The sequence below is a fragment of the Pseudorca crassidens genome, chromosome 3, assembly GCF_039906515.1.
Source record: "Pseudorca crassidens isolate mPseCra1 chromosome 3, mPseCra1.hap1, whole genome shotgun sequence".
In the NCBI taxonomy this organism is placed as follows: domain Eukaryota; kingdom Metazoa; phylum Chordata; class Mammalia; order Artiodactyla; family Delphinidae; genus Pseudorca; species Pseudorca crassidens.
The window spans coordinates 169,090,035-169,104,891 of NC_090298.1; the positions used below are offsets into that span (position 1 = coordinate 169,090,035).

General features: G+C 55.9%; 2 protein-coding genes across 4 annotated transcripts; both read left to right on the plus strand.

Moving 5' to 3' along the window:
- Nucleotides 1-3,345: 3,345 nt before the first annotated feature.
- On the plus strand, nt 3,346-6,055 carry LRG1 (leucine rich alpha-2-glycoprotein 1). Its single transcript, XM_067734118.1, has 2 exons — nt 3,346-3,656; nt 4,643-6,055. The coding sequence occupies exons 1-2, from the start codon at nt 3,517-3,519 to the stop codon at nt 5,652-5,654; spliced, it is 1,152 nt and encodes a 383-aa protein (XP_067590219.1). The 5' UTR covers nt 3,346-3,516; the 3' UTR covers nt 5,655-6,055.
- Nucleotides 6,056-7,028: 973 nt separating this feature from the next.
- PLIN5 (perilipin 5) lies at nt 7,029-14,720 on the plus strand. Of its 3 annotated transcripts, none has more exons than XM_067734152.1 (8): nt 7,029-7,162; nt 7,930-8,011; nt 8,826-9,021; nt 9,964-10,046; nt 10,421-10,601; nt 11,506-11,705; nt 13,220-13,333; nt 13,685-14,720. In XM_067734152.1, exons 2-8 carry the CDS (start codon nt 7,952-7,954, stop codon nt 14,213-14,215), a joined length of 1,365 nt encoding a protein of 454 aa, XP_067590253.1. In that variant the 5' UTR covers nt 7,029-7,162; nt 7,930-7,951; the 3' UTR covers nt 14,216-14,720. The 3 variants fall into 3 exon arrangements, with proteins under 3 accessions (XP_067590253.1, XP_067590255.1, XP_067590254.1); XM_067734154.1 differs by lacking the exon at nt 7,029-7,162 and adding an exon at nt 7,533-7,644; XM_067734153.1 differs by lacking the exon at nt 7,029-7,162 and adding an exon at nt 7,735-7,795.
- The last annotated feature ends 137 nt before the right edge of the window (nt 14,721-14,857 follow it).

Below are 14,857 nucleotides of genomic sequence, written 5' to 3' on the forward strand. Positions count from 1 at the left end.
GGAGTTTGAGGGGTGATGAGGAAGGGGTTTCAGGCAGGGGGTCAGGACGGCCTGCCCAGAAGTCGTATTGGCGGCTGTCTAAGGGCTCGGGCGGTCTGGGAGATGGCGAAGGCGGGCGGGCCCCCCTGTAAATATGGCCCCAGGGTGGTCAGAGGGTCCCATGCCACCCATCCTCTGTGACCTCCCCCTTGACCTCCAGCTGACCATGCATGCCAGCTGAGTGGCCAGCTGAGAGTCCTGGACCCTCTCTGGAGTTTGCCTCCCCCAACCCCCTGTCAATAAAACTGTTTACAACCACCGGCCCCCAAGGCTCTGGGTCTGCTCTGTCTCCTGGGGGTGGGACTTGGACAGTGGCCTGGCCTGGCCTGGGGCAGTTGGGAGCACCTGGGAGAGTCCTGGCTGGGTCACTGTAGCAAACAGAATGATGGGGAGCTGGGTATGGAAATGTGGAGAGTCGCGGGGGTCCCAGTCTTCATCTGGCTGGGGGCCAGTCTCTGGTCCTTCAGCAAAAATTTATTATGCACCTACTGTGTGGAGACAAAGACCCCTGTCCTCATGGAGTTCGCAGCCTAATGGGAAAGACCAACCACATAAAAGCAAATTAGGACTTGATTTGAATTAGCGATATGTGTAATAAAGAAAAAGCCAGATAATGTGTTAGGTAGGGGGTGATTGTGTATGGTGGCGGGGAGTTGAGGAGAGCCTGCCAGAGGAGGTGACATGTAAGCTGAAATAAGATGGGCTAGAAGGAGCAGCTGTGGGGAGATGTGCAGAGTGTTCTAGGCAGAGGGAACAGCCAGTGCAAAGGCCCTGTGGTAGGTAGGAAGCTTGGCGGAGGGCCCAGGCCATTAGTATGCCTGGAGCAGCCACACTAGGTGAATGAAAGGCGAGCAGCTGGAGATAAGGAGGGAGAGGAGCACAGGGCCCCAGGCAGGCAGGGCCTCACCAGTGAGGAGTACAATTTTTTTTTTTAATTGTGGTAAATAACATATACGATCAGATTTACCACTTGAACCATTTTTAAGTGCACAGCTCAGTGGCATTAAGCACATTCACACTGTCGTACAGCCATCCCCACCATCCATCTCCAGAACTTTCTGGTTTTCCCAAACTGAAACTCTGTCCCCATGAAACACTAACTCCCCACTCCCTGCTCCCTCCAGCCTTATGAATTTTAAGTGGGACAGGAAGCCATCATAGAGTTTTAAGCAGGGGACATGATCTGATTTCACTTTAAGAGATCACTTTAGCATTATGTCACTACAATTCACAACTCTTCCGGCCCATGTCGATTAAGCACCTACTGTGTGCTGGGCTCTGGGGATAGAACAATGAGCAGGACAGAACCCCTGTCCACCGCTTACCGTGGGGAGACTGATTGAAACAAAGAAACACAAAACACCATGATGGCATCTAGCAGCTCCTCCTGTACCTGTGTGTCTGTTTTCAGCTTGATTGAAATATATTTGACATATAAGATTGTGTAGGTTTCTGGTGCATATCTCGATGATTTGATACGTTTGATATATATGGTAAGATAATTATCACAATAAGCTTGACACATCCATTACTTCACATAGTTACTTTGTGTGTGTGTGGTAAGAACATTTAAGATCTACTCTCTTAGCATCTTTCAAGTATACTGTACAGTCTTGTTAACTAATCACCACGCTGTACATTACATCCTCAGGACTTAGGCATCTTAGAGCTGGGAGTCTATATCCTTTGACCAACATCTCTCCCTTTCCCTCACCCCCCCAGTCCCTGACAACCACCATTCTACTCTTGGTTTCTATGAATTTGGTTATTTTACATAACTGAGATCACTCAGTATTTGTCTTTCTCTGCCTGACTTACTTCACTTGCATAATGCCCTCAAGTTTCATCCATGTTGTCCCAAATGGGCAGGATTTGCTTCCTGGTTATGGCTGAATTATATTCCATTATGCATATATACACCACATCCTTATCCATGCATCTGTGAATGGATACTTAGGTTGTTTCCATGTCTTGGCTATTGTGAATAGTGCTGTAATGAACACGGGAGGGCAGATGTCTCTTCAAGTTACTGGTTTCTTTTCCTCTGGATACATACCCAGAAGTGAGATTGCCAGATCATATGGTAGTTCTATTTTTAATTTTTTTTTGAGGAAACTCCCTACTGCACCAATTTACATTCCCACCAGTGGTGCACAAGGGTTCCCCTTTCTTTTTTCTTTTTTTTTTTTAAGGGTTCCCCTTTCTCCACACCCTCACAACACTTCTTATCTCTTGTCTTTTTGATGAAGCCATCCTAACAGGTGTGGGTGACATCTCGTTGTGGTTTTGATTTGCATTCTCCTGATGATTAGTGATGTCAAGCACTTTTTCATGTACCTGTTGGCCATTTGTATGTCTTCTTTGGAAAAACGTCTACTCAGGTCCTTTTCCTGTTTGTGTGTGTGTCTGTTTTTGTGTGTCCATCTCTGCAGATACGTTGTTCTCTCCTGTGTGTCCTGCCCTGTCTGTGTCTCTGGGTCTATGTGTTTTTCCCTGTCTCTCGGTCACTATGTATGTCCGTGTATTTCACGCAGGTGGTTATCTGTCTTTCTTTATCTGTGCCAGTCTATGCCAGCCTGTGTGTTTCCCTCTCAGCCCGTATGTCCACTAAGACAGAATGCTTAGTCATCCTCACAGCTGAATAGGGACAAAACCCTTCAGAGATTGGGCTGGGAAAAAGAGGCCATAGCCAGGTATGCGGATAAGGATAATATGTCACACCTGAATGTTTAGAACTCAACAAGAATTTAAGCACTGAATAGCCAAACCTGTGAGCTGCAGTCAAACAGTTCTCAAAGGGAAGTGTGAGCCTTCAGATGCACTTATTAGGAGATGAGAAAAGTCCAAAACAAATAGCACATCAGCTTCAGCTGAAGAAAGAAAGAATGGAAGGGGCTCTCGGAGACTGAGTTCAGCTTCACAGATAGGGGAACTGCGGCCAAGAAAAGTTACGCCACTTGCCCAAGTTCACAGAACAGAGCAGTCACAGAAGAGCTGGGATTCAGAACCAGGTTTAGTCCCTCCCAGACCATTGTTCAAAGACTGTGGAGACTTTTAGCATCACTTGCTTTTGAATTCTTTTTTTAAAAATTATTTTACTAAAAAAAAATAAGAATATGTCATGAATATAAGACAAGTGTGTTTTTGTTCTCTTCACTGAGCTTCCTGGTTGCTCAAATTTATTATAAATAGTACCTCTTGCTCAAAGAGTTGTCCCCATCCCCCAGGACAGACTGGCGCCTTACAAACTCGACCCTTGATTCCTAAATTGGGGGAAGTGGGGACTCAGCCTCAGAGACTCTTGGGTACCCACTCCCCAAAAGCAGGACTCAGGGGAAAGAAAAACTAGGTAGAAACAGGGTCGAGAAGGCGGTGGGCAGCCCACCTTCTGTCCTCACTCTGTCAGGAAGCAATTTTGCAATCCTGACCCTTCCCTTTCCCCTGCCTGGCTCAGGTCCAGCCCCTAACGGGAACAGGATGTGGGTGGAGACTTCCCAATGGCTGGTGCCCCTGTCCCCAGCCCAGGCAGGTATAAGGCCACCTTACCAGACCAAGGGAACCTGGATGGAAAAGAGAGAGGCCGCCATGTCCTCTTGGAGCCTAGAGCGAAAACAGAGGTATGTCCCCACCCCGCCCACCCTGGGCAGGCCTGGACACCAGGCAGTGCAGAGATCCATGGACATTCCGTCTGACCCACTGAAGTCACAGGGCCAGACGTAGGCCTGCAGGCTGGAACAGACTGACACTCAGGCTCCGTCTATGGACAGACTCATTCCCATACACACACTCCCTGCAGAAGGCCCAGGTAGTCCACGGGCTGTAGTAACCAAGGATGTTCAGGTGGTCTCTAGGGCTGCTGGTCTAGGGCATTACTGCTGGAGGGACCGGGAGGAACAGAAGCCCCAGCTCTCGAAGGGTTCCAGTACCAACTGTAAATCTCGCCATCCCAAAACCAAATGCCTCCCTCCAGACCTGTACAAGGCAGGATGCACTTTTCATGCTCAGAGTCCTGTCTGTATCTGGAGTCCAGAACTTTGGAGCAAGATGGGGCTGGGCACAGATAACCTAGACAGGGCTAGACAGAAAGAGGAGCAGCCCAGATGGGGAAACTGAGAATTCTGCTTGGGTGGGTCAGAGAAAGCTTTGTGGAAAGGGGGGCCATTGGAGTTGGGGTTTTGCAGGACGAGTAAGAGTTCATAGGCTCTGCCTTCAAAACATGGAGCCAGGGAGACAAGAAATGACCCAGAAAACAAGTGAGAGCAGAAGAAATTAGCAAGTTGGACTGCAAATAATTAATAGTCCATTGGGGCTGGGCTGACAATGGGGAAGGGTAGTATGTAGGGGTCAGACTAAGAAACTCAGGTTTCATAGAATTCTTCCTGGAACAGGAGCTACTTCTGGCAGCTGTGGCGGGGGGGTGGGTGTTGAGGGTGGAAGCCAGGAGAGGAGGAGGAGGGGACTACTACACTAGTCCAGGCCAGCAATGAGGCCGGGTGAAAGTAGAGGTGGGAAGAAGCAGGCAGATTCTGGGTATATTTTCACTTTGCTGGGTGTATAATATCATTATTTTAACTTATTAAGCACTTTCTGTCATTGCCTGCAGCCCAGTAGGCTGGGACTCCCATCTTTCTAGAATCCTCTTCCTGCTGCTGTTATCTGTGGTCTCAGCCCAGGGGGTCACCCCAAATCCAGACGCCTGCCTGGTGTCCCACTCGGGTAACGGCAGCTCCATCTCCTGCCAACCACCTGCCAGACTCCCCCACTACTTCCCAGCTGACACCGTCTACCTGGCCGTGGAGTTCTTCAACCTGACTCAGCTGCCTACCAACACCCTCCAGGGCATCCCTAACCTCCAGGAACTGCACCTTTCCAGCAACCAGCTGGAGGACCTCTCCGCCAAGTTCCTGCTGCCTGTGCCTCAGCTAAAGGTGCTTGATCTGACCCGCAACGCCCTGACCCGGCTGCCTCCTGGCCTCTTCCAGGTCTCAGCTGCCCTCCACACCCTGGTGCTGAAGGAAAACCAGCTGAAAGTTCTGGAGGCCTCGTGGCTGCACAGCCTGAAAGCCCTGCGGCATCTGGACCTATCCGGGAACCAGCTCCAGACGCTGCCCCCTGGGCTGCTGGCCAATTTCACCGACCTGCTCATCCTTGATCTTGGCAATAACCAGCTGCAGACTTTGCCCCCTGACCTTCTGAGCGGCCCCTTGAGGTTGGAACGGCTGCACCTCGAGGGCAATAGGTTGCAGGAGCTCGGAAAGGGCCTTCTGGTGCACCAGCCAAAACTGCGCTACCTCTTCCTGAACAACAACAGGCTGGCCACGGTGGCAGCCGGCGCCTTCCGAGGTCTGCAGAAGCTGGACATGCTGGACCTCTCCAACAACTTGCTGACCACCGTGCCCAAGGGGCTCTGGATGTCCTTGGGGAAGGCTGCCGGAAACATGAAGGATGGCTTTGACCTCTCAGGTAATCCCTGGATCTGCGACCGGAAACTGGATGACCTCTTTGAGTGGCTGGTGGCCAACGAAGGCAAGATGTTCTTCCGCAATGACACACGCTGTGCTGGCCCTAAAGCCTTGAAGGGCCAAATGCTCCTAGTGGTGGCCAGGTCCCCTTGAAGCCTGGGGCTGGGGGCGGGGTGGGGAGGCAAGGCTTGGCAGGACGCCGCACCCCACTTAGCAAATAATCCCACCTTCTAAGGGTGAGGCTGGGCTTCCCATAGTTGCCGGGACCTGTTTCGCCCATGTTGCCACAAACACACCTCGGGCTCTTCCTGCTTTCTTGCCTCTGCTCAAGCTGTATCCTCTTCCAGAAATCTCTTTCCCCTATTTCCCAGGTCTCTTGGTCTCTGGCTCCTCCAACCTGTCCTGGCCACACTGAGGTTGGCTCATTCTGGCTCTGTCTCCCCCAGTTTCAGGGGTTCTCTGAGTGCAGGGCCTGGGGCTGGGTTCCCTCTTACTCGGCATCACTCGGTTTGAGGTCAGACTGGAAGGGGTTAATAAATAACTGTTGAACAGAATTGGATGTATTTGCTGTGTTCCTTGCATTCTCCCAAGGCGAATTCCTAGGTCTCCAGCATGAAGCAGAAGGAGAGGCATGCCATGAAATCCCAAATCGATAGCAGTTGGGATCTGATGGCTGTGTCTGCTCCTCCCCCTTTCCCCATCCTTGGATTTAACTGGTAATAAAACCCTGACCATTGCCCAAGGTGTCGTTTTACCAGTGGATTCCTTCCAGAGCTTGTGTCCTGGGGAAGGTTTAAATTAAACCAGATTGCTTCAGGGCTCCAAACAATTTTTCATGCTGGCCTGTGATAACCAGGGGAGCAGCTGCCCAGGACGAGCATGGGCAGGCTGGATGGGGCTGAACAGCTGGGCAGAGGCCCTGGGGGCTGTGTTTTCACAGCTCCAGAACCTCGGGGCCACCTTCCAACACAATGTTGGGCATGGTGGGGGTCGAGGTCGGACTGGGGGGACCCTGGGATGTTTGGGGCATGCTCGGTTTTTGCAGCTCCCTGGAAGGAGGGTCATGCCCACGTTGGTGGTCATTCCAGGTGTGGTGATGAAAGCCGGGGTTCTGCAGTCTGGCAGAGCTGTGTTTGAATCAGATTCCTCAATAGCTAGGCGACCCAGGGCAAGTGGTTTAAGCATTCTGATCCTCACTTTGCTCATCTGTAAAATGGGGATCCAAGTGAATGGGCCGGCCTGTCTTCCGGCTTAGTTAAGCGGCAGGTTTTAAAAAGTAAAAAGAAAGACCGTGAGGACTTGCCCAAGGTCACTGGGCGAAGCGGTGGGGGCCTGTGATCGCTCTCCACCGTCTCTGCGGCAACAGCAGTGAGAGTGACAGGTGGTCAAACTTAGCCAAGGAAAGTAACTCAATCCTTAGCATAGAGCGTCCCCAAGTTGCTATGGCAACCGCGGGGCGCTCTGGGAGCCCCTGGGTAGAGCGAGGGGCCCCGGAGCCCCGCCCAGGGCACGCCCCCCTCAGGCCTCTCCCTATTGGTCGGTCCCCGAAGGTCCCGCCCCCAAGTCACTATAAGGGGGGGCGGGGAAGGCTGGGGTCGGAGATCGGAGCCTGAGGCTGGGGTCTGCCGCAGCACTGTGGGGCTGAAGCTGAACGCGCCCGGGTGAGTGCCTCGCGGGCGGCGTTCGGGAGTGCCCAGCAGGCCCGGGGTCGCGGTGGGTGGGTGGGAGGGCGAGAGCTCAGCGGCTCGGGGAGAGGAGTGGTGTGACAGGCCGGAGCAGGTGGCTGAGACCCTTGGCCCAGTTGGCAAAAGCTCAGGACCCAGTTGGGAGAGGACTGGGGTTCTGAGGGCGCTGGGTGCGGACGGGGGAAGAACTGTAGGCGGGGAGTCTGAGGTCGAAGTCCCGCTCTGAGTCTACTTAGCTGAGTGACCTTGGGCCCATCATGGACCTGCTGTGTGCCTCAGTTTCCCTGTGTATCAAACTGGACTGTGGGTTTACTGGGATTCTGCGGCAACCACCTGCACCCCCGCAGGGGGCTGCTTGCACGGTTCCATCCCGGGCCAGGGCAACAGGGATCTTCCCTAACTGCAGCGGAGGCAACAGCCTACACAGATGAAGGCATTTGCCCAAAGTCACACAGCAGGTAATGGTCAGACTCGAACTCAGGTGTCTCTCTGCCCAGAGCCAATGCTTTGAATCACTGCAGGGCCTCCACTTTGTCAGAGGTTCTCTACTACGCACCTGCTGTGTGCAGAGCCCTGTGCATGCATCGTCCCTGCTCAGGGCGCTCCGAGGTAGGCATTATCATTACCTCATTTTGCAGGTGACCCTTGCCCGGGTCACCAAGCCCAGCCAGACAGAACCCAGGGCCTGGGTGGGAGCCGGGAGGGCTGGCGTGCAAGGGCCCATCACTCTGTCCTGCCCCCAGGGTGACCCTGTTTGCAGTCGGCATGTCAGAAGACGAGGCGGCTCAGGCCCCCAGACCCAGCTTGTGGGAGCAGGACCAGCAGGTAAGGGGCTGCACCTCCCACGGAGCTCGGCACGGGAGGAGGTGGGGGGGCAGTCCCTCCTGGGACAGTTTCAGACTGGGCCCCTGCCCTTGCTTCGAGCACCTTACTCTGAGGGCGTTTTGGAGCGTGGTTGGGGGAGGCACATTCTACCCATTTCCTAGAGGGGCAAAGTGAGGCCCAGGGAAGGGTGTGTCTCTGGGGTGTGTCTCTCCAGACACTCTCAGCCAGCTTACCTGGCCTCTGCCCAACTCTCTCCCACTCCCATCTCTGGGTCTCTACCTGTATCTCTCTGTTTCTGTGTCCACCACCATGGCACTCTTAACAACAATGATAATAGCAATCACGGCGTATACTCTGCATCATTCACTGTTCCGAGCGCTTCACGTGTTGTACTCCTTGAATCCCCATCACAGCCCTAGAAACCCAGTTTACAGATAGGGAGACTGAGGCACAGAGCAGTTCACGCACTTGCCCAAGCTCACACAGCTTGGAAGTGGAGAACCAGAACTGAACGCAGGTGGTCTTGCTCCGGAGGCTGTGCCCTTAATAACCAGACACTAATGGCTCTTCCCTCAAGGAGACTGAGTCTTTCAGAACCGGTCCCGCTCTGTGTATGCTGTTGAGAATAGGAGCTCTAGGCACACCTCGGTGTGGGTGTCCATTGCCTGCGCGCAGCTGCGCTCAATATACTTACCCCCCACCCCTCTCACCTGCCCCTCGTCCCCGCCCAGAGAGGGTGAGTGGGCTCTCTAGCATGTGGCTGAGCCCCCCCCCGCTCCACCTGGGACCCCTCTGACACCACCCCTTCCTGCAGAACGTGGTGCAGCGTGTGGCGGCCCTGCCCCTGGTCAGGGCCACGTGCACCGCAGTCTCCGATGCTTACAGCGCCGCCAAGGACAGGCACCCGCTGCTGGGCTCCGCCTGCCGTCTGGCTGAGCACTGCATGTGTGGCCTGACCATGCGTGCCCTGGACCACGCCCAGCCGCTGCTCAGCCACCTGCAGCCCCAGCGTGAGTCCCCCTGGCCAGAGTCCTGGGTCCTGTGGTTTGTCCCACTGCCCCACCCTCTCATGCTCCATCTGCATGACTGCTGCAGTGGACCCCCTGAGACGGGTGTCCCTCTGCAGTCTCATCTATGCTGTGTGCCTTTACTCTGTCCACCTGCCTGTCCCCCATCCACCTGTGTCATCCCCTCTCTTGGTCCTCCTGCCTGTGCCATCTCACCCTCCATTCTCTGCCTGTCCCGTCCCCCATTCTACCTGCATCCCTCGTGCCCTCTGCCTCTGCTTATTTGTTCCTCTGTAGTTTGATCACCTGCCCATCTGCCCTTAGCTGTTTCCTTGGGGCCCCCTTCCTTTTGTCCCCATCTTGTCTATCTCACTGTTCTCCTCCCTTTGGCTAGCCTGATGTGCCTTGGGTCCCTTTGCCTGTCCAATCTCCCTCCCCTGTCTGCCCCTTCCTCCACCCGTCCTGAGCCTGTGACCAGCTCAGGGGGTCCAACCTGGCAGTGGGGTTGGGGGACAGAGAGACCCTCGGCCTCGCATCTGACCGAGGAAGGGGATCACCTGAGGGTCCCAGCCCAGGGCCTCGCCTGCCTCCTTCTCAGCCGGCTTGTGTGACCTTGAGCCTGCTCGCTGGGGCGTCTGAGCTGGACATGGGTGAGGAGTCACCTTGGTGCTGGCAGCAGCGGTGGCAGGGCGGAGGCGGGAAGGGCAGAGAGGCAGGGTCCAGCCTGGTGGCTCACCCACACACTCAGGGTCCCGGCCGCTCGCAGGGGGCCAGCCAGGTGCCCCCTCTGTCTTTCCCTCTGTGTGTGTGTGTGTGTGTGTGTGTATGTATGTGTGTCTCCTTTTTTCTCTGCCTCTCCCTCCAGCATCCCCTCCCTCTATGTCCCTGTGTCCCTCTCTCCCTTGACATCTCCCCAATTCTCGCTCGCTGCCTCTCTGTCTCCAGTGGCCACAGTGAACGATCTCGCCTGCAGGGGCCTGGACAAGCTGGGGGAGAAGCTGCCCTTTCTCCAGCAACCTTCAGAGACGGTACCCAGCACCACCAGATAGATGGTGGGGAAGCTGTAGGGGGTGGAGGTGGCAGCGAGAAACGCAGCCTGAACACCTGGGCCAGCCGGACTCCAGGACCCAGTCAGGCTTTGGTTAACTGGAACAAAACAGCTGCCAGATGAAAATAATTGACACCTGTGTTTACTGAGCACATAATATGTGCCAGCTGGTGCTGGGGATCCCTTCAGCAATGCCGTGAGGAAGATTTGATTTTCCTCCATTTTATAAGAGGGGAGATTGTGGCCCAGAGCCAAACAGGGGCCAGGAGTCCTTGCCTCGCAGCCTCAGGGAGCTGGGGGCAGGGGAAGGGAGCCGGAGACCTACAGCAACTGGAGCTGGGCCCCTTCCGCCAGGTGGTGACCTCGGCCAAGGACGTGGTGGCCAGCGGCGTGACAGGCGTGGTAGGCCTGGCTCGGCAAGGCCGCCGCTGGAGTGTGGAGCTGAAACGATCCATGAGCCACGCCGTGGACGTAGTGCTGGGCAAGTCAGAGGAGCTGGTGGACCACTTTCTGCCCATGACTGAGGAGGAGCTTGGTAAGGCCAGAGCCCTCCCCGCTCGCCCCTGAATCCTCCTACCCATCCCTGGAGGTTACGGATCAGAGAGGGCCCGGCCTCACCCAAGGCCACATAGCAGATCAGTAGGGGAACATGGAGCTCCAGCCCAGGCCTGACCTCCCCCAACCCGCATCCTACTAGAAATCTGAGTGCCCAGAGCCCCGAGAGTATATGGGGCTTATAGACTTGAGGGCCACGGCCTCCAGCTGGTGGCCCTCCTTACTGTAGTATTTGGCCTGTGCAATGCCTTTAAAATGATTTAATTCATCACATGCATTTAAAAATCAGGTTTTGCCCTACAAATCCTGATTTCTAACTTGCCTTGGAAAATCAGATATTTGGGTTGAATGGCGTCCTCCCCTTTACGTGGTTCCCTTGAACCCCACCATTCTCCAGTGTTCTGCATCTAGTCCGTTGACCCTGGAGACCATCTGACTTCCAAACCCTGCTTTATGGCACTGGAGGAACATGGGGCGTGCCCCCTCCTTCACAGAAAGGCTGTGAGCCATTTTTGAAGCACCTTCTGTGGGCCAAACACTTGTAAGCGACTCTTTCATTATTATAAGCTCCATTCACAGGTGAGGAAAATCGAGGTAAAGAGACCCGGGATTTGCACCGAGGCAATCAGTAAAGTGGTTACGAGTGCCTGGGTTTGAATCCTGGGTCGGCCTCTTGCACCCCGTGGGACTTCACCTCTCTTTACCTTGGGTTTCCTCATCTGTAAATAGAGCTAATAATAGTGCCTACATCGTAGGACTTGGGGACGGTCGTATGAATTGATATTGTAGAGGGGAAATATACAAGCTGTAGGAGTCCATGGGCGTGTCCACCCAGAAGCAGAGGGCGTGGCCACGCTGACTCCCCTCCCCATCCCGTCCTCCAGCGGCTCTGGCAGCAGAGGTTGAGGGCCCGGAAGTGGGCTCCGTGGAAGAGCAGCGGAGACATCAGGGCTACTTTGTACGCCTGGGTTCCCTGTCGGCGCGGCTCCGCCACCTGGCATACGAGCACTTTCTGGGGAAACTGAGGCGGAGGAAACACCACGCCCAGGACACGCTGGCCCAGTTGCAGGAGACTCTGGAGCTGGTGAGAGCCCTCTGCCTGCCCCCCTTTCCCACCCCGTGATGCCGGCCAGCATGCGTGGATTGAGTGCCCGCGGACTACCTGGTCCCCTGCTAGTCTGAAAGGGGGAGGTGGAACCGTGTATGTGCAGGGCTGGGGCAGAGGAGGGACCCGGGGCTGGAGGCATTCAGTGGGGGTCAAGGCTCAGCCTGGGGAGGCAGAAAGAGGTTTTGTGGAGGAGGGGAAGTTATAGGCGGTTAAGATGGATGGGAAGAGAGTGAAGGTACCTCTTCCCGGGCTCTCCCATCACCAATCACAATCTTCCCAGCCTTTAGGTTCTAGCTGATAACCCAGCTTCTTTCCCCGTTGTGCATCGCTCCCTGCTCCAGAGGAACATAACAGCTCCTGTTTTCTATGTTTGATGAGTTCAGATGCCCCTAACCTGCTCCTGCTGCATCCCGCTCCCCATCTCAACTGATGACAGCCCTGTCCTTCCAGGGCCTCAGGCCAAAACCTGGGAGTCACCCTCAACTTCCCTCTTCTCCTCCTCTCCCACATCCGACATATCAGCCAGTACTGTTGGCTCTGCCTTCAAAGTCTACCCAGAACCCGCCCACATCTCCTCCTTCCTCTAGCTCCACCTGGGTCCAGCCATGATTACTCAACCATGGTCCTGGTTTCTCATCCTGGACCCCACAGTCTGTCCTTCCTGAAGCAGCCACCAGAGGGCACCTGTGAGCACCGGAGTGGGCTACTTTCACTGAGCAGCGTGTCCTCAAGGTTCATCCATGTTGTAGCGTGTTTCAGAATTTCCTTCCTTTTTAAGGCTGAATAACAGTCATCCCTCAGTATCTGCGAGGGATTGGTTCCAGAATCCCCCATGGAAACCAAAATCCGAGGATGCTCAAGTCACTTCTGTAAAATGGCACAGTTCTGCATCCACCGATTCAACCAACTGCGAATCTTGGTTGAATCCTCAGATGCAGAGCCCGTGGATACGGAGGTCAGACTGTGTTCTACTGTGTGGATCACAGTTTATTTCTACTAATCTTCTAATACCTGCCCTGTCCTGGGCACTGAAGACCCAGTGACCCCCTCAGGACACTCACAGTCCAGTAGGGGGACTAGGGTCATGATGGGAGAGCATGCTGGGTTCTGTGGGACCCGGAGGAGGGATCCACCCAGCCAGGAGCCGGGGAAGGGAGGCTTCTTGGAGTGGGTGACGTCTACAGTGAGACTTGAACTGAAGTGAACCAGGCAGCGGGATGGGATGGAGAGGAGAGTGTTCCTAGCAGAGGCACAAGCATGGGCAAAACCTGGCAGTGAGTCTGAGTTTCAGGGGAACCACAGGTCTCAGGTCTGGCCATGGGCAGGGGAGAAAATGAGCAGATCGGCCAGGCTGGATCAGTAGGCGCGGAAGGTTTGCATACAGTGGATGTTCCGTAAGTGCCTATTGAGGCCAGATCCACGCTAGGGTCCTGGTTCCCCCAACACTGCAAATCCTCCAGTTCTGACTACTATGGTCCCCGTCCCCACAGATTGACCACATGCAGTGCGGAGTGACGCCCATGACCCCAGCCCACCCTGGGAAGGTGCATGAGCTGTGGGAGGGCTGGAGCCAGCACTCCCCAGAGAACGGCCGCCGCAGTCAGGTAAGATGGCATGGAGGAGGGGGGTTGGGGGGGCGTGGGAGGGGTTCTGGATCTGCCAGGGGTTGCCAGGGGTGGGGCTCCAGCCAGCTCCAACCAAGTACTGAGGTCAGCTGGTTGGAGAGTCTGTGGGGAAACTGAGGCAGGGCGGGGGTCCTGTTGGGGGTCCATCCGGGACACCCAGGCCCCTCCCCTCCCTTCTCTCCCTTCTCTCCCTTCTCTCCCTTCTCTCCCTACTCTCCCTACTCTCCCTACTCTCCCTTCTCTCCCTTCTCTCCCTACTCTCCCTACTCTCCCTACTCTCCCTTCTCCCCCTTCTCCCCCTTCTCCCCCTTCTCCCCCCGCCACCCGCAGGCAGAGCTGGAGACCCTGGTGCTGTCCCGCAGCCTGATGCGGGAGCTGCAGAGCACCGTGGACGCGCTGGAGACTAGCGTGCGGGGCCTGCCTACCAGCGCCCAGGAGAAGGTGGCCGAGGTGCGGCGCAGCGTGGACGCCCTGCAGGCCGCCTTCGCCGACGCCAGCTGCTTCGAGGACGTGCCGGCGGCCGTGCTGGCCGAGGGCCGGGGCAGCGTGGCCCGGGCCTACACGTGCGTGGAGGAGCTGCTGGAGCTGGTGGTGCAGGCCGTGCCCCTGCCCTGGCTGGTCGGGCCCTTCGCGCCCATCCTCGTGGAGCGGCCCGGGCCTCCGCCCGACCTGGAGGCCCTGGTGGATGAGGTCGTGGGGGGGCCCGACCCCCGCTGGGCACACCTGAACTGGCCGGCCCAGCAGAGAGCCTGGCAAGCCCAGTACGGGGATGGGATGGGCCTCTCCGGGGACATTCCCGAGGAGGAGCCTGAGCCCCCCAGTCGCCGCAAGCACACCATGATGCCAGAACTGGACTTCTGACCCGATGGGGCCGTGGGGCAGCGAAGGCAGCTGGAGGCCGTCCTGCACCCCGAGATCCCTGCTGCCCCCTAGCGGCCATGCATCAGCATTACTAGCCGATGCCTTGGCCTTGGCCCAGGCAGAGTTGGGGGCTGGGGCCCTAACTCTGAATCCTAGATCAGCTTCACTGATATTAGACCCTCCCCAGTCTTTCCCTTGGACATATGAGGACTTGAACCTAACTCAGGTCTGACTAGCCCCAAGCTGCATTCACTGGCTGTGGTCCTGCATTGCCCCACCCCAAGAAGCTGATCGAAACTCCCCAGAGAGTTGCATGTTTTGCCCAGATAGAAGCACACGCTTCTGTTTGGGGTTTTGAAAAGTGAGTGTCCCCTTCCTCCCCCAGCTTGTCTATCCCGGACTGAGGGGTCCCCAAAGATGCTTCAACAGCTGGACCTGCCACACCCACTTGCTTTGCTGTTTGGGGTTTTGCTCTCCAGAATAAAGGTGCTTCGTGTTGTCCAAAGGCCAGTGGCCTCTGTTCCAGCCGAGGTGGGTCTCAGTGGCGGGGTGCTGGGGGCCTCAGAGGTGTGCGACCGTATGGCACAAGCCAGGGTTCGAAATTTGAAAGGAGTGATGCGTCGCTGACCAACTGGACATCTT